Source organism: Euleptes europaea, chromosome 19 (assembly GCF_029931775.1).
Source record: "Euleptes europaea isolate rEulEur1 chromosome 19, rEulEur1.hap1, whole genome shotgun sequence".
NCBI lineage: Eukaryota > Metazoa > Chordata > Lepidosauria > Squamata > Sphaerodactylidae > Euleptes > Euleptes europaea.
The window spans coordinates 11771727-11794669 of NC_079330.1; the positions used below are offsets into that span (position 1 = coordinate 11771727).

Sequence of the window (22943 nt, forward strand, 5' to 3'; positions counted from 1 at the left end):
AAGGAAAACAGGGGTCTCGGCCCTATGAGCAACTGGGTTCTCTCCCTAGGACCTGTGGAACTGCATCTCTGAAAAACTAGTACAGGGGTGTCAAACTCATTTGTTATGAGGGCCATATATGACATAAATGTCACTTGGTTGGGCTGGGCCATGCCTCGCCAGCCCAGATCTGGACCGGGGTGTGTGTGGCTGCCATGGCTGGCTTGTGGGCCGGATACGAACTCTCAAGGGGGCAGGAGTCGGCCCATGGGCCTTATGTTTGACATCCCTGCTGCAGGAGAAAGCACGGCAGCCCTTAGGCTCTCATTTCCTACACTGCATTCCTTTTCTTTACCTCTCTCTTTTCTCACACAGCTCCAGCAAAGAAAGCTTTGTAGGCGTGAGAGCAAACCTGCTGACTAAGAGAATAGGAAATAAGCCATGGGAAATACCTGGGTTATTTTAACTGACCCTGTGTCCTCCAGAAAGGGTCATGTCACACCAGGATTCTCTGGTTCAGCAGCGGCTGCCATCCCCCAAGGTCAGAGGCCAGGCGGAATGCTCTGCCTGGTAACATCAGGGCCCTGCGAGATCTGAAAGTATTCCACAGGGCCTGCACGACAGAGCTCTTCTACCAGGCCTGCAACTGAGGACAGCTGCTTATACCAGCTTACATCATCTTATACCATTTTTACTGGCCTCCCCTCCCCTCCCTTGCATGGGAATAATATAAATTGAAGGCTTGCCACTTGTATGGTGCCTACAGCTTACTTAAAATTTGTGCGCCATTATGTTAGGGTTTTAGAGTTTCACTGTTTGGTTTTATTAAGGATTGTATATATATTGCTTGTTGTGCTTTTAAATGCTGTTACCCGCCCTGAGCTGGCTTGCTGCGGAGGGCGGGTTATAAGTCTAAAAAAATACATAAATAAACTCTACAACCCCTTTATGGTCTTTTCTCAAGCATGGGAAAAGTATCCTGCCCTCTCTGCCTGTCCGAGGGAATTCGCTTCCTAGTCCGATCAACGCAAAACAGGGAAGTTCCTCCCACCACCCCAAAATGGTTCCAGTGAAGACAGTTCACACTCACGTTTATTGCCCCGAACTGCGTAGGCGAGACGCAGCTCTGGATAAAACTTGCCCATCTGTTCGATCACCTTTCCAGTCTGGAGCGCCAGCTCGTATGTCGGGGAAAGGCACAAGCTCTGCAAGAGGGAAAAGATAACTCTGAGAGGCCGTTCTGTGGAACCCGTGAACACATATGAAGCTGCCTTCTGCTGAATCAGACCCTTGGTCCATCCAAGTCAGTATTGTCTGCTCAGACCAGCAGCGGCTCTCCAGGATCTCAGGCAGGGGTCTTTCACATCACCTACTTGACGGTCCCTTTAAATGGAGATACCAGGAATTGAACCTGGGACCCTCTGCATGCCAAGCAGAGGTTCTAACACTGACACTCCTCAGCTGCAATGCACCAACGATGATGATATCCCTGAGGACGTGGCTTCACTTACTCAATAAGACCAAGCAGCCCTTGGGGGATCCGGGGAGCTTCTGCCCCTTTCTGCACCACCCCTTGACACTGAGTGGCTCAGTCATCACTGACAGAGACCCCAGCAGCGGAACGATGAACATAAGAAAAGCCCTGCTGGATCAGACCAAGGGCCATTAAGTCCAGCCGTCTGCTCACACAGTGGCCAACAGGGTGCCTCTAGGAAGCCCACAAACAAGACGACTGCAGCAGCACCATACTGCCTGTGTTCCACAGCACCTAAGATAATAGGCCTGCTCCTCTGATACTGGAGAGGATAAGTATGCATCATTAGTATCCATTTTGACTAGTAGCCATCCTATCCTCCATGAACGTGGTGTAGTGGCTAAGAGCGGTGGTCTGGAGAGGTAGACTCTGATCTGGAGAACCGGGTTTGATTCCCTGCTCCTTCACATGAGCGGCAGAGGCTAATCTGGTGAGCTGGATTTGTTTCCCCACTCCTCCACATGAAGCCAGCTGGGTGGCCTTGGGCTAGTCACACTCTCTCAGCCCCACCAACCTACCAGGGTGCCTGTTGTGGAGAGGGGAAGGGAAGGTGGAGAAAGTCGGCATATCAAAACCAACTCTTCTTCACTACCCTCTTAAAGCCTTTCAAGTGTCCCCCTTCCTACTCCCCAAAGACCCATAGAAGGGACGAATCCCTTCTCCTCAGGGTGATGGAAGTGAGGATGTATTCCAAGGATCCCCAACATGGTGCGTCCATGGGTGCCAACACCTTTTCTGGCACCCAAGTGTTTTTAGAAAGCGGTTGGGCCCAGCATGGTGCTTTCGAAGGCAGTCCACAATCCTTTAAAGCGGCTTATTTGAGAGTATTGGAGGAAAGCCAGTTCTCTACATTTTCGATGCAACAGCTTCAGATGCAATTCAAGAACAATCTGGGGTGCTTCCCCTAGATGGTGCTACATAACAGCTAGAAAGCAGATCTTGCTTCATTCAGATTCCCTTCTCGTTCTACCCTAACAGTAACATGCAGGTTACAAAGAAGGCTTGGCTCTTATTTTTCACGCCACTCATAGGCGATCAGGGAATCTCTGCACCACCAGCCAGCATGGTGCAGTGGTTTGGAGTGGAGGACTCTAATCTGGACAACTGGGTTCGATTCCCCGCTCCTCCACATGAAGCCTGCTGGATGACCGTGGGCTAGTCACAGTTCTCTTGGGAATCTCTCAGCCCCACCTGCCTCACAAGGCGTCTGTTGTGGGGAGGGGAAGGGAAGAAGATTGTCAGCCGCTTTGAGACTCCTTAAAGGTAGAGAAAAGCGGGGTATAAAAACCAACTCTTCTTCTTCCCAAACGCCATGTACTGTACTCCACGAGACACTGTGTGTGTGTGTGTGTGTGTGTGTGTGTGTAAAGCGCCACCAAGTCGCAGCCTACCTATGGCAGCCCAGTAAGGTTTTCAAGGCAAGAGACGAACAGAGATGGGTTTGCCGCTGCCTGCCTCTGCAGCAGTGACCCAGATATTCCTTGGTGGTCTCCCATCCAAGTACTAACCCGGGCCGACCCTGCTTAGCTTCTGAGATTTGACCAGATCAGGCTAGCCTGGGCCGTCCACGTCAGGGCCCATCAGGTGCTAGACGGTGTTAATTAGAAACAGAACCCAGAGCAGAGCTACACAGGTGATGTGGAGAAACAACAGGAGGCTGGCTTGGCTCTTGACAGCTCCCACCAAGGAATGGGAAACGGGTTCCTGTGGGCTCCTTCGCCACTCCAGAAGCACACTCAGAAGAAAGGGGCAAAGTAAATTTTCCCCAACCCCCTATCAAATGCAGCTTCTGAATTGGGGATGGGAAGGAAGGAGAAGAAGAAGAGTTGGGGTGAATCTAGGCGGGGATTTAGCGCCACCTAGGGAGATGCACTCCAAACTGCACTAGCATCGCAACTGAGACTGTTGCATAGAAATGGCTCACAGAGCTTGAAAACACTTGCCGATCAACTGAAGACTTAGCTGGCCAATCTGCTCAGCAAAGCCTGCAGCCATTCCTTATGGGAAGACATATCTGAACGCAAGAGAGTGCGCCCTCGCCCCCTCCTCGGAGGAGACCAGGCTTCGTGAGGGAAAACTACCTGGCTGTGAGAATCCAAAGGGTAACGGAGTTACCTGCGGGTATTTGTTCTCGGGTTCTACTCGGCTGAGCATGGCCAAGACAAACGCCGCTGTCTTGCCAGTACCGGACTGAGATTGTGCAATCAGGTTCTGTGGGCTGGACACACACCGAAGGAGAAGAATTTCAATGCAGGCAGAAAAAACAAAAACAAAAGGCATATGAGTAAAAAGCTGGCCTGCAGCAGACCTTAAGCTTATAACAAGGACTGTTAACAGGTTCTTCTACGACCAAATGAACACATGAAGCTGCCTTATACTGAATCAGACCCTTGGTCCATCAAAGTCAGTATTGTCTACTCAGACCGGCAGCGGCTCTCCAGGGTCTCAGGCAGAGGTCTTCCACATCACCTACTTGCCTAGTCCCTTTAACTGGAGATCCAATGATTGAACCTGGGACCTTCTGCTTCCCAGCAGATGCTCTACCACTGACCCATGGCCCCTCCCTTGCTCTCCCCACCAACCAAAAACATCCCACGCAGGCATGCATGGTTAAAGCATGTGTGAATACATACGGTTCCGCCAGCATCATAGGCAACGCGTTCTCCTGGATCTTGGATGGCCTGTTGAAACCCATAGCGTAGACACCTTGTAGCAGTTGCGGCTTCCTAGAAGACAAAAACATTTCTGTATGTTGCTAAAGGCCTCTAAGTTCCACCTCACGGCCTCTGTATTCCCCACGAGCTAGTGAAATTTTATAGCCGGTTTGCCCTCGCAACGATACATGCCGTCTCCATGTTCTGAAATTATGGTGCTTCTGCCACGTTTCGCCTCAAACAGATGCACAAGTCAATTTTCCAGGTGGTGCTAAGATAAAAATCAGGTGCTGGGCTCTAGTAAAACTTCCCACCCTGCCCTGAAAGTACATTTCCTCTCTGAAGTCCAGTTAAACATAATAAGCGTATTTGAGAGAAAGATGCGGAATCTGAAAAGACCCGTCTATTCTGTAATAAGAATTTTAAAAGACGGTTCTCCCCTCTGGGCCAATAGATGAATGTTCTATTTGTCATGCTTTGCTGGGATGACAGAGGGATTAAAAAAAGCAGATGGACAGGAATGCTGAATCTTCCCATTACTGTCCTTGTCTGAAGCCTTTTTCTCCTAGCTGATTTTTTTCTCCTACATTCAGAGCCTGGATGCTAAAACCGTGCCCTGGGGTCACCCAGCAAGCATCCATGGCAGAAAGGAGATTTGAACCTGGGTTCCCCAGATCAGAGCCCAGCATTCTAACCACTACACCATGCTGGCTTTCTGTTCTGTTCTGCCCCCAATGCAACCAGCCCTAACTTTCCTCTTCTGGTACACCTTTATATAAAAGGAACCCGTCATTCCTGTCCTCAGTTTTCCATTCTGTCCAGCCCTAAACTTCCAACCTAACCCAGCTTTTCTGACACTTTCCATGAGACTAAGAAATTTTTGGAAGTGTAAGTTATATGCCACAGTAAGGGAGAGACAATAACAATTAACCATTCATCCCCATTGCGCTGAAAATCTGAGCTCCCAACCTCCCCCCCTTTATACCCACATATGAAGCTGCCTTCTACTGAATCAGACCATCAAGGTCCATCAAAGTCAGTATTGTCTACTCAGACCGGCAGCAGCTCTCCGGGGTCTCAGGCAGAGGTCTTTCACATCACCTACTTGCCTGGTCTTTAACTGGAGATGCCGGGGGTTGAACCTGGGACCTTCTGCATGCCAAGCAGATGCTCTACCACTGAGCCACGGCCCCTCCCCTAACACAACTGGGGCAGCCCCCCTTCAAAGACGGCCCCCCGTCATCGTGTCTAGTTTGGCTGATAGAAAAGCCCTTTGCAAAGGTAAACCGGGTCTCATTCAGAAGTGAGAGATCTACCCAGACGGTTGCCAGGGTTACACCGTAAGTGAAACAGGAGACTCGCTTAATCCAGGCACGGCTGCCATTAACTCTGCCTTTGATTCTCAACTAATACTTCGCTTTCAAAAACCTAACAGGACAAGAGTACATGATCTAAAGAGTCCTTTGTAGCGACAAAGCGTCGCGGATGAAAACGAAGCCAGTCGACGCCACGGCAAAACCTGTGCTGCTGCGGGCGCCCCGTAGGGACACACCAGCAGGAATAGGATGCGGAGACCAATTACGGGGCGGAACAACAACAGGTAGAAAGAACCCCTCGAGAATAATTTAATGATCAGCAGCAGACAAAATATTCAGCACCGCTGACACATTCCTCAGCAGAGCTAGTGGGAAAACACAAGCGGTGATTTGGAAAGGCCCAGGATTAGAGGAATCTGAGAGCTGAGGGCTTGGAGCGAGGGTGTCACGCACACGGAAGAGGATTTATGATGCATCCCCCCCTCCCCAATTCTGTACTCCTGGAAAACTCTCAATTATATTTAAACCACTGGATAGATTGGAGTTTTCCTTATATTCACTTTGTCTCATGGAAAGAGTCAGAAAAGCTGGGTTAGGTTGGGAGTTCGGGGCTGGATACAATGGAAAACCAAGGACAGGAACGGCAGATTTCTTTTATAAAGACGTACGAGCATACCTTGGAGATATCGCAGGTTTGGTTCCAAACCACCACAATAAAGCGAATATCAGACTTGCTCAAAAACGCAATATCTACCGGGTGCAATAAAGCAACGCGCAATAAACCAAGGAGAAACAGCCCTATCTTATCTAGCCCCTTTAAAACTCTCCCGCTTGACATTTAAGAGAGAAAGGCGCACGGAGATTTGCCACCGCCCCCTTCTCAGCCACGCAGAAAGGTCATGTCTCGGAAGAGGCGCTTGCTCCCAATAAGATGCACTTGCCCTCCTTGGGGAAGCAGCGGCAATAAACTACAGATTTATGCACCTTTTTCTTTAGAGAATTTAAACGAGTCTAGTTATGCCTGCCCCTTGCCGGTGCTGTGACGTGTGGATGCTTGCGGCAGCCAACCTGTCCCCAGCAGATGCCCCCAAAGGAAACAGAGAAGCAGCTCAGAGCCATTTCGGAAGTTGTAGATGCAGTCAGGGTCTTTCGCGCTGTCCTTTTAAGAGTTCAAAAACACTTCGCACGAATTCCCTTAGTAGTCTACTTCAGATTGAGGTTGCCTTTATTACCTCCACCTTACAGACTGAGGAGAGGGTGCGAAGGACGACAGAACAGCGGCTTGTGTTTGAGAGCAGCAGAAACAGTGAAAGGGAACGAGCCAAACCGGGGGGGGGACATGGGGGGAGGAAAGGAGCAATTGGCAGGGGAAGAGGGGGGATACAGTTTGAGGTTAACAGAGGGCCACAGAAGAGTAAAACAATGAAAGGGGTTGTGTGAAAAGGGAAAATCCCCCACCCAGTGCTTCAGTCAAAAAATTTTTCCAACTCACAACACCCAGAGTTACATGAATAAAATTTTTTAAATGTCACAGACAGCCACATATATACATATTGATTACTGAATTGAATGTTATAGTTCTCCTAAATTATTCTTTCGGTGTCAACTTTGGGGTCTAATTTTCAACAAATTTCTTCCTTAGCTTAGACGCTATAAAAGGCCACATTAAGCGTGATCTTTGAATTAATGTCTGCCATTAAAAATCTAACTCAGCCCTCAACTGTGTCTAAAACATCTGGGATATGCTGGGTTAATTTAAAACGAATAGAGTTGTAAAATGGGCAACTAAACAAAATATGTGGGAGATCCTCTATTGAACCTGAGGAGCAGGGACATAGCCTTAGGTTATGAGGATTTTTTTTATATCTACCATGGGTGAATGCTGAAGGCATCGTTTGGAATCGAGCCGTAGTAAATGCTCTCCTTAACCCTGGGTCTGAAAGTTCCATTAAATAATTTGAAAAGAACTTATTCGATTTGAATAACGGATACCATGGGGAGAACTTGGACTTTTGTATTAGGCACATATCATTATCAGTTTCTTTGTCAGCAATCCATTTTTTGATATCTTTTGGGTCCCATGTGTTTAAGATTTCTAGCAAAGGCAAATTATACAATTGTAGGATGGGTATGACCTTATCCCAATGGTTTTCCTTTGAATAGAACATATAGCTGTAATACACCAATTTTGAGTTAATCGATTTTCTCAGTTTTAGGTAGAAAAGTAAAATTCTTAAATGGGCTCTCATGGCAACGGATGGCAAGCCTGCCTCCACTCTAAGGAATGCTGCAGGCACCCCTTGGGGTAAACCTAACCCCTTGGGGTAAACCCAAGATCTTCCTAATAAAACTATTTTGGATTTTCTCCAAATCGTGCAATATTTTTGGTTTTTGCCCCCAGATCTCAATTCCATATAACAACTGCGGTATTACTTTCCCCACAAAAGCTTTAATTGCTGGGGCAACCATACAGCCTCCTCTGGAATAGTAGAATTTAAAAATGGCACTCATAGTTCGACGGTCTGACAGAATAGCAGATTTACATTGCATTTGCCATGACAATGCGGGTTGGAAAATTATGCCTAAGTATTTAAAAAACTGGTCCTGTTTTACTTTTTGGTTTGTTATTGTCCAACTGTGAGAAATCCTACAATTGCCAAAAACAACTATTTTAGTTTTGTTGTAGTTAATCTTTAAGGATTCCCTGATGCAGTATTCAACCAGCGTTTTCAGACTTTCCTCTAGCCCAGTTTCCGTGAGGGCCAAAATAGCCATATCATCGGCATATAATAAGGTTGTTATTTTCCTTCCAGCCAAAACGGGGGAGAAATGTGTTGATGCATTCATCTTTTGTACTATATCATTAATATAAAAATTGGAGAGGAGCCAGCAGGCAACCCTGTTTTACTTCTTTCGTTAGGGGAATCGGTTCCGTTAAACTTCCAGTTCCTTCCACTCTGACTCTAGCTGTGAGGTCTGTATGAAATTCCCTTATCAATCTAAAAAGCCTCTGGTCAATAGAGGTATCCGCCAACTTCTGCCAAAGCCTATTTCGGTCGATTGAATCAAAAGCTGAGGACAGGTCAACGAAGGCTACAAAAAGTTGACATTTTAATTTGACCAAGTATTTCTCAATCAGGGCTTTAAGAACTAGACATTGATCAATTTTGCTATGTTCCTTACGGAAACCGGCTTGTTCCTGGTTAAGGAGGTTTACTTGGTCTGCCCAATCTACCAACTTTTTTAACAGGTGGCGAGTATATAGCTTAGAGGCAACATCTAAGAGGCTGATAGATCGATAATTGGCAGGGTCTGACATTTCCCCCTTCTTAAAGATAGGGACGATGATGCTTTGTTTCCATCTGGCTGGTATCACGCATAGATTGTTAATTGTTGTAAATAGAGCTGCTAACACTGAAGCCCACCAATGGATATTCGATTTAAATAATTCTGGAGGGATATAATCTTCTTCGGGGCTTTCCCCCCCAACTAGCCCCTTGATCAACTGGACACATTCATCTGGTGACACCGGGTCCCATGTGGGCAATGAATTTTGTTCTTTAAACATAACTTCCACGGGAGAAATATCCCTAGGGGTGCCATAAAGGGAGACGAAATGTGTCAGCTCAGGCGTCTGTCCCTAGCATCTTATAAATCAAACACGCTCAGGCAGGTGTTCCTTAAGCATGCTAATTTATTAAGAGCAAAAAGACAGATTTACAGAAGGTAACTGCCCCTTGGGAAAGAAAGGGATCTAATGGAGTCAGTGTAGGTGGGTTACAGTATAAAATGCATTCTAGGCAAAACGCAAGACAGAGTGAAACCATAGTAACGACCAGATAAGGATTCTCTCTCAGAGAACCCAAGACATAACACAGAGACAGGGTAAACAGGATAACCTTGACCAGCAGCCAGCTTTCGGCCTTGACGGTAAGCCAGCTCCTGGACTGCAATTACCAGACTTCAATTCAAAAGTAGCACAAGGCCTGAAATTGTAGCAAAGGCCTGACAAAATGATTATGCCACCTATCCTGTGTAATATTTGCCATCACATAGTTACTAGATCTTGTGCCACGGGCAATCAGCTCCCAAATTTTTTTATTATTTTTGTTAGCGATGGACAGGGCTAGTTCTTCCCACTGTGCTCTATTTTACTGTGATTTCTTTTGCTTCAAAAAGTTTTTATATTTATAGCAAAATTGTGCCAGCCTTTCAATGTAATAGGGGGATTTGTCCATTCTGACTCTACCTTGTAAGTATCTGAGGGATTTCGGACATTTTGCACGAAGAAAGAACAAAGAAGAACAGTTGGTTTTTATATCCTGCTTTTCTCTAGCGTTAAGGAGTCTCAAAGGGGCTTACAATCGCCTTCCCTTCCCCTCCCCTCCCCACAACAGGCACCTTGAGAGGTAGGTGGGGCTGAGAGAGTTCGGAGAGAACTGACTGGCCCAAGGTTACCCAGCTGGCTTCATGTGGAGGAGCGGGGAGTTGAACCCGGTTCTCCAAATTAGAGTCTGCCGTTCACGTGGAGGAGTGGGGAAACAAACCCAGTTCTCCAGATTAGAGTCCGCTGCTCTTAACCACTACGCCATGCTGGCTCTCAAACACTGAACTGATACATTCCACATAAGGAAAGATACTTCGTGAAGAATCAGGCAGTCCAGAAGGTACTTCCCTGCCAAGGCCTTAAAGGGAGAATGTCTCTCCCTCCCCAAAGTATCAAATCAGGAGCCTGCCAAAGATTGCAATTTTGCATTCAGCTCTGGGCTGCCATATTCTGTGCCAGTTAAAATTTCAAACCAGCCATCCCAAATCCTGCTTTCCCCTTCGTTTAAGGGTAAAACGGCCCAGGGAATGGGTGTCCTTGTTCACCTGAGCTAAGTGAGCTGCTTTAGCTGGTCTGTGCCAAGAGATGCTGCTACTTCTGATGTTTTGGTTGGCAAAGTTACAATTGATCCCCTGCCCAATCTAATGTTGAGATTAAGATTGCGTTATGTGCACCAGGCAAACATCCAAGATATTTAACACTTAACAGCATTGCAAATAATGCCCACGAAAGTTACTTGCCTGTCTACCCACATGTATTTTGTTACCCATTTATGGCACAATGACAGGCTAAAAAGGAAGGGAAAGAGAACAGACTCTGCAGTTACATAAGCATCAGTGCCTGGAGACAAATATTCCAGGTAAGCAGAGGCTTGTAAGTCTGATTCTTGGTGGTGGAAAATGGTGGTGGAAAATGCTGTCAAGTCACAGCTGACTTATTGCGACTGGTTTCCAGGCAAAAGATGAGCAGAGGTGGTTTGCCACTGCCTGCCTCCCATGCAGCTGGGGTCTTTCGCCACCAGCCAAGCAGTGTGGGAATGAGCCACATGCATTATGGGCGAGGGGGGCTGCGGAATGTGGAACTCCCTGCCCCAGGATGTGGTGATGGCTGCCAGTTTGGAAGGCTTGAAGAGGGGAGTGGACATGTTCATGGAGGAGAGGGCTAGCCATGGCTACTAGTCAACATGAAAACTAGTCATGATGCATACCTATTCTCTCCAGGATCAGAGGAGCATGCCTATTATATTAGGTGCTATGGAACACCAGCAGGATAATGCCGCTGCAGTCGCCTTGTTTGTGGGCTTCCTAGAGGCACCTGCTTGGCCACTGTGTGAACAGACTGCTGGACACGATGGGCCTTGGTCTGATCTAGCATGGCTTTTCTTATGTTCTAGTCATGATGCATACCTATTCTCTCCAGGATCAGAGGAGCAAGCCTATTATATTAGTTGCTGTGGAACACAGGCAGGATAATGCTGCTGCAGTCGTCTTGTTTGTGGGCTTCCTAGAGGCACCTGGTTGGCCACTGCGTGAACAGACTGCTGGACACAACGGGCCTTGGTCTGATCCAGCAGGGCCGTTCTTATGAACGGCTTGTCGGCAACAAGCAACACCCACAGCAGTAGCAAAAAAAGAGGCACTTACAGCCGCAGCTCCTCGAAAGACTTCACGGAGTAGAGGGGCGACGTGGGATCTCTCTGCAGCACCTCCACTTGGTTTGTGTTGTCCACCAGGTTGCTGCGGATCAGCTTGTTCAATAGTGACTGGGCCGCTCGGTCCTCTAGCAGGAGGAAGGAACGAGACAAACAAACACCACTTTCAGCTTTATCTCAACAGTGAAAAAAACGCTGCGATGAAAAGGCGGCAGGCAAAGCTAAACGGCGCAGCCAAGAAGCAGCCAGTGATGCCCTGCATTGTGGATTGTGCAAGTTGTGGGTAAAATGGCATCTGTGTGTGTGTGTGTGTGCGCGCTGTCAAGTCACAGCTGACTTATGGCAACCCCGTAGGGTTTTCAAGGCAAAAAATGGTTGGAGGGGGTTTGCCATTGCTTGATGGTTCAATGTACACAAAATTATTTAAAATACTGTTTAAAATTACAATCAGGCTATGTGTATAAAGTGTATACAAAACATAAATGAATGGTCCCATCCCCAAGGTATCTCATTATGTATATGCAAAAATTCCAAAATATTCCAATATACAGAAATATCCAAAACAAGAACCACTTCTGGTCCTAAGCAGTCCGGATAAGGGATACTCAACCTGTAATAATCTTTTGTATTTTCCATTACATTCTGCAATTTTTGAATTATATATACACCTTCTGGTATTTTTTTGATGCTTCTACAATTATTTTTTTAGACCCTCGGGTGCTCTGTGCCCCTTGTTCTTGGCTGTTCAGAGGTTTCCGTTCTCCTTTTTTGTAATCTTCCTTAAAGCCATCCGAGCCAACAGCAATTGCTCAGTCCCCTAAGGTAGTTATGCAACTGCATTAAGGGCAGAAGCTTATTGAGTTGTGCCAAACAGCTGAGGAACGGCCTCCCTAAAGAGGCCTGCTGGACCTCTCGTTCGGTACATTCCCAGCCATCATGTGAAACACTTTTATATTTGCAAAGGCTTTTAAAATGCTTCTACATACTTGGTTCAACCGATTACTCTTTCAAACAGGGGAGCCATGTTGTTTTATCCTGCATCGCCCTTGGTAGCAGCAAGGCAATTTAGAAAGGGTACCAAAAAATGCCCCAAATAAAAACAAATGCCCAATTATTATCAGGAGCTAGGCAGAGAATGCATATTACTCTCATTCTGCAGTCACTCCACTGACTGCCCATCGGTTAAAGGTAAAGGTCCCCTGTGCAAGCACCAGGTCATTCCTGACCCATGGGATGATGTCACATCCTGATGTTTACTCGGCAGACTTTGTTTACGAAGTGGTTTGCCAGTGCCTTCCCCAGCCATCTTCCCTTTACCCCCAGCAAGCTGGGTACTCATTTTACCAACCTCGGAAGGATGGAAGGCTGAGTCGACCTTGAACCGGCTACCTGAAACCGGCTTCCGTGGAGATCGAACTCAGGTCGTGAGCAGAGCTTGGACTGCAGTACCACACCTTACCACTCTGCGCCATGGGGCTCCTCGCCCATCAGTTAGTGGGTTCAATTCAAGATGCTGGCTATCACATACACAGCCTTTTATGGCCTTGGATGCTCATATCTGCAGGACCGCCTCTCCCCCATCCTCTGCCCCAGAAGCTCTGCTCATCTGATCAGGACCTTTCTGCAGTGCCACCCTACAAATGGGCAAGCTCGACAACCACCGGTACAAATGCATTCTCTGTTGTGGCCCCCACCTCATTGAATGGCCTGAAGGTACATGAAACCCTCAATATTGGGTTGGCAACTGAGCATTTTTATATCACAGAAGCAGCCAGGCCATGTTTGAGCCAAACACCTGTTTGGGCTGGCACTGGCAACTCTTTGCCAATGCTCCAAGGATTGCTCCAGGCTTGCCAACACAGCTCCATTTTAACGGGAGAAGCCAAAAACCTGGCACAGGCTTTAGCCCGGAGCAACAGCCCTTCCCCACTTAGAAGAATTGGTTTTTATACAAGACCTTTGGTCAAAGGAGCTAGTAAATAAATGGAATGGAATGGTTTTTATACACCGACTTTCTCTGCCATTTAGGGAAGAATCAAGCCAGCTTACAATCACCTTCCCTTCCCCTCCCCACAACAGACACCTGGTGAGGTAGGTGGGGCTGAGAGAGCTCTAAGAGAGCTGTGACTAGCCCAAGGTCACCCAGCTGGCTTCATGTGGAGAGGGGAAATCAACCCGGTTCACCAGATTAGCGTGCGCCGCTCATGTGGAGGAGTGGGGAATCAAACCCGGTTCTCCAGATTAGAGTCCACCGCTCTAAACCACCGCTCTTAACCGCTACACCATGCTGGCTCCCCTAGTCAGGACATAGTCAGAACTTAGTGAGGACATTTTTTTTTGCTTCACTCTTTGATGCTGAGAACTTACCCTTTTCCTCTTCTTCTGTCTTCTCTGCATTATCCTCTGTCTTGACAACGGTGCCTGTCGTTTGGACAAAGAGTGATTAGAACACAGATCCCCTGAACGTAACAATCCTTCATAACCTGAAGCTGTTCTGCCAGCTAGTTCAGGAAAGTGTTTCATGCCACTTGTTCTGTGTGCATCTCATGCTGCAGAACCAAACCACACGTTATGCAACTGTACTGGCACTGCTCCGTATCTAACCAGGCCAGATGCAGCCCACGGACTTCCCCGTGTCTTTCTTTAGTCCAATTCCTCAAAACCTTCACTGGAGTAAAATAAGCACAAGTTTGCTTTTTAAAATTCTTTTAATTTTAGTATGAGTTTTACAGTTGATCTCCTTTGCGCACGGCGGATCAAAACAGAACGTTCTGTGAAGTAAACACACCTTTAAAATTCCTTTTTTTAAAGGAAGGCTGAAACAGCCAGATCAAAATCCACTGGGGGTTTTGGTACTGAAAAACACAGATTCACGTTGTTGCTACACAAAGTGACTGTCGCACATCTGGAGTTCCAACTAACTCGCTGAGCAGATTTATAACCCGTTGCTGTTAGTTGGTAGTGGGTCACACCCACACGTTGTATTTAGTAGTGACACAACTGTGCCTTATGACTGTACTTTTTCTCCTCTGTGCCTAGACGTGCCCAGCCCACTGCGATTACCACTTCCAAGTATCTACCTCACCAAAGCTTATATACTTGCTAGATTTTAAGCAACACAAGACTTTTTTTATACCTCCCTGAGCAATTCTGGACTTATGATGACCTATCTCATATTTAAGAAGATGGAACAACATGAATACTGACAACGTAATTCCCAGCTTTCTTTTCCCCCCTCTTTCTATTCCTGACATTCTCCCTGCCCCCCATTCCTCCTTTTTTTTCTTTCTATTCCTGGCTTGCTTTCACTTTTTCCTTTCACCCTGGCCAAAACCCCACAAGTGGGTTTTGGAAGGCCATTACAACATGGTGGGCGGGACCCAGATTGAGGACGAAGAGTTGGTTTTTATATGCCGACTTTCTCTACCACTTAAAGAAGAATCAAACCGGCTGACAATCACCTTCCCTTCCCCTCCCCACAGCAGACACCCTGTGAGGTAGGTGAGGCTGAGAGAGCTCTAAGAGAGCTGCGTCTAGCCCAAGGTCACCCAACTAGCTTCATGTGGAGGAGTGGGGAAACCAACCCGGTTCACCAGATTAGCGTCCGCCACTCATGTGGAGGAGTGGGGAATTGAACTCGGTTCTCCACCGCTCCAAACCACCGCTCTTAACCACTACACCATACTCACCATTGGACTCTGGTTTGGGTCTCTCCTCCTTCAGATGCAGGTTACTCAACTAAACACATGCAGACAGAAAAAGAAGAAGAGTCACTCAAAATCTACAGCAGCTGAATTTGAAGACATTTCTTCAATTTAGCTAAACAAACCCCTTTCTTCAATTTAGCTAAACAAACCCCTTTATTATATTAAATACATTTTAGGTGTTCCAAATACGTTTTCTGTAACCTTTCCTACAGCCCCATGAAGCTGGGAGACTGAGGCTTAAAGGAGGAACGGTTTGCTGCGGTATCACCTTCCTATTCCACAGCTTAAATATTATGCTGCACTAATTTGCTGTACCAGATATTTTCTTTTTTGCAGACTACAGGATTATATTAGAATAAGAAAACATAAGAAAAGCCATGCTGGATCAGACCAAGGCCCATCAAGTCCCGCAGTCTTGACAGTGGTCAACCAGGTGCCTCTAGGAAGCCCACAAACAAGGTGTCTGCAGCAGCAGCATCCTGCCTGTGTTCCAAAGCACCTAATACAATAGGCATGCTCCTATGATCCTGGAGAGAATTGGTATGCATCATGACTAGTTTTCATGTTGACTAGTAGCCATGGACAGCCCTCTCCTCCATGAACATGTCCACTCCCCTCTTAAAGCCTTCCAAGCTGGCAGCCACCACCACATCCTGGGTGAATACCAAGGCTCAGCATTTGTCTACAAGGTTGCTAGACCTCATGGTCACAAACCAAACTCAAAATACATGGTGGGCATTCTAAAGAGGAAGTCTTCACCCCTTTCTAGCACTAGGACCCATCTTTAATCCCCAGCCGGTAGCAGGGAGCCCCTGAGTGACATCAGAAGTGACACGACAGAAGAGGAGGGGCCAGAGTCTCTGAGTGACTTCACACTTTGCAGTCCCAGCTGCTCCTATCGGCGTGCAGTAGGGTTGCCAACCTCCAGGTAATAGCTGAAGATCTCCTGCTATTGCAACTGATCTCCAGCCGACAGAGAACAGTTCACCTGGAGCAGGGGTCGGCAAACCGTGGCTCCCGAGCCGCATGCGGCTCTTTGGCCCGTTGAGTGCGGCTCTCCGAACTTGGTTCGGAGCCCCTGCTCTCGCGCCCGCTCACGCCGGCAGCCAGGCTGTGGAGCTGGCGCGCCTGAGAGCGAGCGAGAGAGAGAGAGCAGGCGCGCTGTCTCTCCCCCCCCACCGTGGAGAATGGCCGGGTCCCCCTTGCCCTTGCCCTCAATGGTTGGGAAGCTAAAGCCTCCCCTCCCCTCTAGCCGCGCGATTGCTGGGCGGGCGGCTCGGCGGTTCCTGGCCCGCCCCGCTCGCCTATTAGCTGTTGGGCGGGGCAGGCTTCCTTTGGTAGACCTGGCCTCCGACTGAGTCCCATTGGGAGGCCATGTCTACCCACTGGCTTTCTTGGGGGTAGACCTGGACTCCAAGGAGGGGGGAAAGTCCCCCTTCAGAGGCCAGGTCTACCAATTGGCTTCTATGGGCCTCCGGAGGCCAAGTCTACTGCCAAGAAAGCCAATGGGTAGACCTGGCCTCCCAATGGGACTCAGCCGGAGGCCAGGTCTACCAATAGGCTTTTATGGCGGTAGACCAGGCCTCCAGATGAGGACTCCGGACGGGGAGGGGGAAATGGCAGGGACTTACAATTTAATTTTTATCAATAAATAAGATCGCTATTAAGTATGATATCAAGTTTTATTCAGTGTATCTATAGTTTAATTAAGACTTAAAACTTTAATTAAAGTTTATTAAGTTAATAAACAGTGAACCTACCTATATAGTTTAAGAAATTTGGCTCTCAAAAGAAATCTCAATCGTTGTACTGTTGATATTTGGCTCTTTTGACTAATGAGTTTGCCGACCCCTGACCTGGAGAAAATGTCCACTTTGGCAATTGGACTCTATGGTACTGAAGTCCCTCCCCTCCCCAAACACCGCCCTCCTCAGGCTCTGCTCCTCCAAATCTCCCGCTGGTGGCGAAGAGGGACCTGGCAACCCTAGAGTGCAGGAGTGGCACTCTTGCTTTCCAATCACCGAACTTAGCAACAGGTCCTTCCTAATGGCAACAACGACGATACCATGGCAGCTCTATAGGACCCCGTGACCCATCTGCATGGGTCACGGGCCCCTGTAGAAAGCCAGCGTGGCGTAGTGGTTAAGAGCAGCGGACTCTAATCTGAAGAACAGGGTTCTATTCCCCACTCCTGCGCATGAAGCCTGCTGGGTGACCTTGGGCCAGTCACAGTTCTCTCAGAACTCTCTCAGCCCCACCTACCTAACAAGGGGCCTGTTGTGGGATGGGGGGAGGCAACTGTAAGCTGCTTTGAGACTCCTTAAGGTGCAGAAAAGCAGGGTATAAAAACCAACTCACCTTCTACCTGAGGGACCCAACCCTGGGCTAAAGCATTAGAAGGAAGCTTCAATTTTTTCCCCTCCTTCACAGCGCTTAAGAGTGTGGGACTTGGGAGACCCAGCTTCAAATCCCCATTTGGCCATGCTAGTGACCTTGGGCTAGTCTCTCTCTCTCAGCCTAACTTGCTTCACAGGGTTGTTTTGAGGTTAGGATAGAGAGGGAGGTAAACCATTAATGGTGTCCCTAGCTGCCTGGAGGAAGATTAGAATTGCAACGTGAGGGAAATAGAGACTCCACTTATATTTAGTAAGCAAAATGTAAAAGAGCACTGTATTTATTTGATGTGCTGTAGAAATATGTCAAGTTGGGTTTTTCCCCCTTGTTAGCCAAACACCGAAATGAAATAATGTGTTTCAGGGAACAAATTAAATAAAGCACAAAGCGATTTAGACATTATGCATAATTTGATTGTCATACTCAATACACAAATACAGAATGTTATGATTTAGTGACAAGTCACAAAACCGACTATTCATATCAGTTTCCAATTAACCAAATATGTACAAGAAATCCCATCTACATCCATAATGCATTCAGCTTCAAGGGTTCATCTATTCAAAACTTTTGTGTACTTATAAATGTTTTGGTATGCTGCCGGTTTTATCATGTCAATTATTTTCCAAACTAGTCTATCTGGGGGGGGGGGTATTTTTCCCTTCCAAACTATGTGACTTTCTTTATTGCTGCTAATGACATAGTTTATGTCATTTCCAAGAGCAACTGAGAAGCAGTTTTAAAACAATTTTCTCTAATGCTTAGTAATACGCAGAATTCTGAGCCCTTGTTGAATAGAAACAATCATTCTTGTTTTGAAGGAGTTTGTTGAAGACCTTCCCCCCCGCACTGAGTCAGAGATTTCTGCCTCCACATTCAAAACAAAATATTTTTGTACATGTGAACTAGCCAATTTTTCAAAAATCTGTGTATTTATATACAACACCTTGCAAAACCAAGAACAAAGCAGTTTACAAAAAAACCCAACAACCCAGACATAAAAACGATATGTCACATTAAGACACTGAAATAACACCAAATTCTAAAAAAAAAAAAAAAAAAAAAAAAAAAAACCCTACAGACTAAGACCAGCACCAAAATGTTTAAAACATTTTAAAGACAGGGCCCTGGCAACAGAATATAAAACTGAAAACATTAAAACACAAAGATAGCAGTAAAAATCAAACAAACGAACAAACAATGCTGGAGTTCTAGTAAAGCAAAATATCACCAGAAAATCCCAGTGAACTTCCATTTCCAAACTGTCAGAAACCGAGTTTTATTGAAAAATCCGGGTTTGAGTCACTGCCACATGTTTCAATTCAGCAAAGGTTGGAAACAGTGCTACATCAGAAAACAGGATTCCTGCTGGCAGGCTAAAATGCTGACTAACGGCGCTGGCATCCATGATGCTTTCCCCGGACAGATTTAAAGAGTGACCTTCAAGTTTTTTTTGGTTTCTTGTGCAGAATCTGGGATATCAGGATCTGGTTAAGAATTTATCTGCCTCATGCACTTTTATCCTCCAAGCATTCCAGGCAGCATACATAGTTTGATCCTCCTCATTTGACCCTCATAACAACCTTGTGAGATAGGGTAGGCTGAGAGAGAATGGTGGGTCCCCAGCAAGCTTCATCGCAACAGAGGGAAGATTTGAATCCAGATCTCCCTAATCCGACACTATACCATACTGGCTCAGGGTTTTTTGGGGGGGTGGGGAAACAAATCTCACAAATCTCACTGCCAGAGGAATTTATAAGTCCCAACAAGTGTGGTTGGATAAAAAAATTCTTAAACAAGAAAGTGTTCGCTCTTGGCTCTGTGCATGCTAGAAAACAGACTGGGATCTTGAGGATTTCAGATTCATTCACTGTGTCTCATTCTGAATGGATCTTCATGCAAAAGCACTATCCAGGTCACACTGTAGGGACTTTGGAATAATGTGTACAGAACAAACTACAACATGGCAAAGTATCACCAGGTCTGAAGGAACTTCCTAGAATGGCATGATCAGAACTGGATCAAGATTCAGCAAGAAATCAGATACAAACAAGTATGGAAAGAGGAGGAGGGAAGAACAGGCCTAGTCTTACAGGGCACATCAAATACGCAAACATGTTGGGAATAACGTGATACAACAGATGCATAAGGCTGAGTTATATAAGATATGAAGTGAAAAAGCTTTATGCAAATGTGAAGGTCAAAAAGACAAAAAGTGAGGAATATGTACACAGCTCGATTATCACATCACTTATTTTTCAGTACTGCTCTTTAGTGCTCCTAAGCATCAGGTTCTTTGGAATGGAATATGAAAGAGCACCATACCTTTAGTTACCTCAGCACAAGGGCCAGGTGGAAATCTCTCTCTGCCCTTCCACACCACAACAACGGACCAGCTTTGCAGAAAAACGAAGCTGATGCCAAGACTGCTGACACTTTGTGTAATCTGCATGCTCCCATTTTCTAATAATAAATTTTCACCTGGCACCAATGTTCGATTAATGCCCCAAACATCAAAGAAGTAAAATAAATGCACAATCTTCCCCTCTCCATCTTGCAAGGGAAGGGTCTGCATATGGGAGGGGCTGTGGCTCAGTGGTAGAGCATCTGCTTGGCATGCAGAAGGTTCTAGGTTCAATCCCCGGCATCCCCAGTTAAAGCGACTAGGCAAGTAGGTGATGTGAAAGACCCCTGCCCGAGACCCTGGAGAGCCGCTGCCGGTCTGAGTAGACAATACTGACTTTGATGGACCAAGGGTCTGATTCAATAGAAGGCAGCTTCATGTGTTCATGCAGCTTCAAAGGCGTAGTTCTTTAAGAAACAGCTTCCTAAACTGCAAACATACGCTTTGGCTTTGTGTCCACTGGTCTACCTATCCCAGCATTTTCTATGCGCACAGGCAACATCTCTCCAGTGCCTTGACATTTTTTAAACTGGAGTTGCCAGGGATTGAAGACTTTGCTGCGCTGCTGAGGGCCCTGGAAAACCACTGGCCTAGGTGGACCAAGAGTCTGACTCAGCAAAAGGCAATTTTGTGTGGTCACATATATCTTTCCCTAGAAGGTCCTCTGGCAACCCAGGACTGGCTGTCATATTCTGGGGGAAAAGCCACCTCTGGGGCCACCATCCTCTAAACAATACATAAGGTTTCCTGGTCAGTTCCACCCCAGCCTGTCTATATACTTTATTATATATAGAAACATGAATTTGAGAACAGTGGAGTATGCCAGAACATCCTTCTGTATAGGCGATCCCTGTTTTAAAATCATCCAAGGAACCAAGTATAGTGATAACGTGTTTAAAGTACTTGTAACTAACTCGCTTCTCTCCCCAAAAGTGGTTTGCAGAGAAGTGGAAAACACTTGGTAGCAACAACCCTGAGAAGTAGGTTACACTCCAATGTAGAAAAAATACCCCAAATATTGGAGTTATCAAGTATTATTACACAATGCTTACAAATTAACAAATGTGTGTAAAACAATACAAATCACATATATTGTTTAGGCTTCACAATATTACTATGTTAAACAATGGTTTAACATAGAGATGAATTGACTCAATAAATGAAGCCACAGCCCTCAATTTGCAAGATCTGAGCAAGGCTGTCAAAGATAGGACATTTTGGAGGACTTTCATTTATAGGGTCGCCATGAGTCGGAAGCGACTTGATAACACTTAACACACACAAACAATGGTGACAAAAGAGGTTTTAAATAAAGGCTCATAAAAAAAGAATCATAGTTGGAAGGAAGCATCAGAGTCATCTAGTCCAACCCCCTGCACAATGCAGGAAATTCACAACTACCTCCCCTCACACACCCCCAGTGACCCAATATACACATTTTGACGCCAGTGATATTACTTTTGTAACTGCAATGCCTTTATTTGAACACATATGAACACACATGAAGCTGCCTTATACTGAACCAGACCCTTGGTCCATCCAAGTCAGTATTGCCTACTCAGACTGGCAGCAGCTCTCCAGGGTCTCGGGCAGGGGACTTTCACATCACCAACCTGCCCAGCCCCTTTAACTGGAGATGCCGGTGATTGAACCTGGGACCTTCTGCATGCCAAGCAGAGGCTCCACCACTGAGCCACAGCCCCTCCCCAATTTAAAGCATATTTTGTAATCGTGTCGTGTGTGTGTTAAGTGCCGTCAAGTCGCTTCCGACTCACGGCGACCCTATGAAGGAAACTCCTCCAAAATGTCCTATCTTTGAAAGCCTTGCTCAGATCTTGCAAACTGTTACATGTGATGTGTGTGTGTTAAGTGCTGTCAAGTCGCCTCCGACTCATGGCGACCCCATGAATGAAAGTCCTCCAAAACGTCCTATCTTTGACAGCCTTGCTCAGGTCTTGCAAATTGAGGTCCGTGGCTTCCTTTATTGAGTCCATCTCTTGTTGGGTCTTCCTCTTTTCCTGCTGCCCTCAACTTTTCCTAGCATGACTGTCTTTTCCAGTCGTCTCATGACGTGACCTAATTACGACAGCCTCAGTTTAGTCATTTTAGCTTCTACGGTCAGTTCAGGCTTGATTTGATGTATAACCCACTGATTTGTTTTTGTTTTTTTGCTTTTTTGGCAGTCCACGGAATCCGTAACATGTGATAATATTTGATAATTTCAACATTTGGGGAATTTCCCCCCTCTCTTCTACCTTGATCTTTACCCCTTCCCCCTCACATTCATATTTAGCCGTGAAATGGATTAAGCAGGAAAGGGATCAGCCCAAGGTCAAGCAGCGGGGGATTCGAACCCGGGTCCTCCTAGTGCAAGGCCAGCGTTCCAACCACGACGCGGCACTGCCTGCCTCATCGCTCGTGCTCCGAGGGAGACCAACGCCTCCCCACGGGGCATGGCCCCTGCTCCCCACCCCCACCCCAAGTCACTCCCATGAAGCACTGCGCCCACCCCTCACCCAAAGAACCCCGCCGCCTCCCGTCCGGAGCCCCCCGCCCCCCGGTAGCATCGCCATGCCGCCGCCCCTCACCGACTCCGCGGCCGCTTCTTGCTCGTCCACCGCCAGCGCCCAGGAGTCCGTCGCCATGCTTCGTGTGGGGACCGGGGGGTGGGGGGAGGAAGGGGCGGGCAGGAAAGAGGGCGCGGGTGAGGCCGGACACGCGCCGCCGCCCGCAATGGCGCCGCGGGAAGGGACTGCGCAGGCGCAGGAGAGAGAAAAAGAGCCGGGAGGGGTGCTCTGTGAAAAGCGCCCGTCCGGGAAACGCCAACCCCCTCGCTGCAGTTCCGGAAAAGGCAAGGTCCTCCTCCCCCTGTCTGGCACTTTGTATTCCCAGCGACGTATTAAGAGCTTGAAAATTATAAAAGTATATTAAAAAAATTTTTTTAAAAAAGAGCTTGAAAATGTTATAAAATTTGTCA

At 46.9% G+C, this 22943-nt stretch overlaps 1 protein-coding gene across 1 annotated transcript in view; it reads right to left on the reverse strand.

Annotated features, from left to right (window-relative positions):
• The window catches only part of LOC130491495 (ATP-dependent RNA helicase DDX19B), a 30033-nt gene extending 7400 nt beyond the window's left edge, over nucleotides 1-22633 (reverse strand). Inside the window, exons 1-7 of the mRNA XM_056865242.1 lie at nucleotides 22555-22633; nucleotides 15151-15199; nucleotides 13829-13882; nucleotides 11454-11589; nucleotides 4147-4239; nucleotides 3629-3731; nucleotides 1070-1184 (exon numbers count right to left, since the gene is read on the reverse strand). Coding sequence (XP_056721220.1) covers nucleotides 1070-1184; nucleotides 3629-3731; nucleotides 4147-4239; nucleotides 11454-11589; nucleotides 13829-13882; nucleotides 15151-15199; nucleotides 22555-22611 — 607 coding nt within the window. The 5' untranslated portion in view covers nucleotides 22612-22633. The remainder of the gene's footprint in view (nucleotides 1-1069; nucleotides 1185-3628; nucleotides 3732-4146; nucleotides 4240-11453; nucleotides 11590-13828; nucleotides 13883-15150; nucleotides 15200-22554) is intronic.
• Nucleotides 22634-22943: the final 310 nt, after the last annotated feature.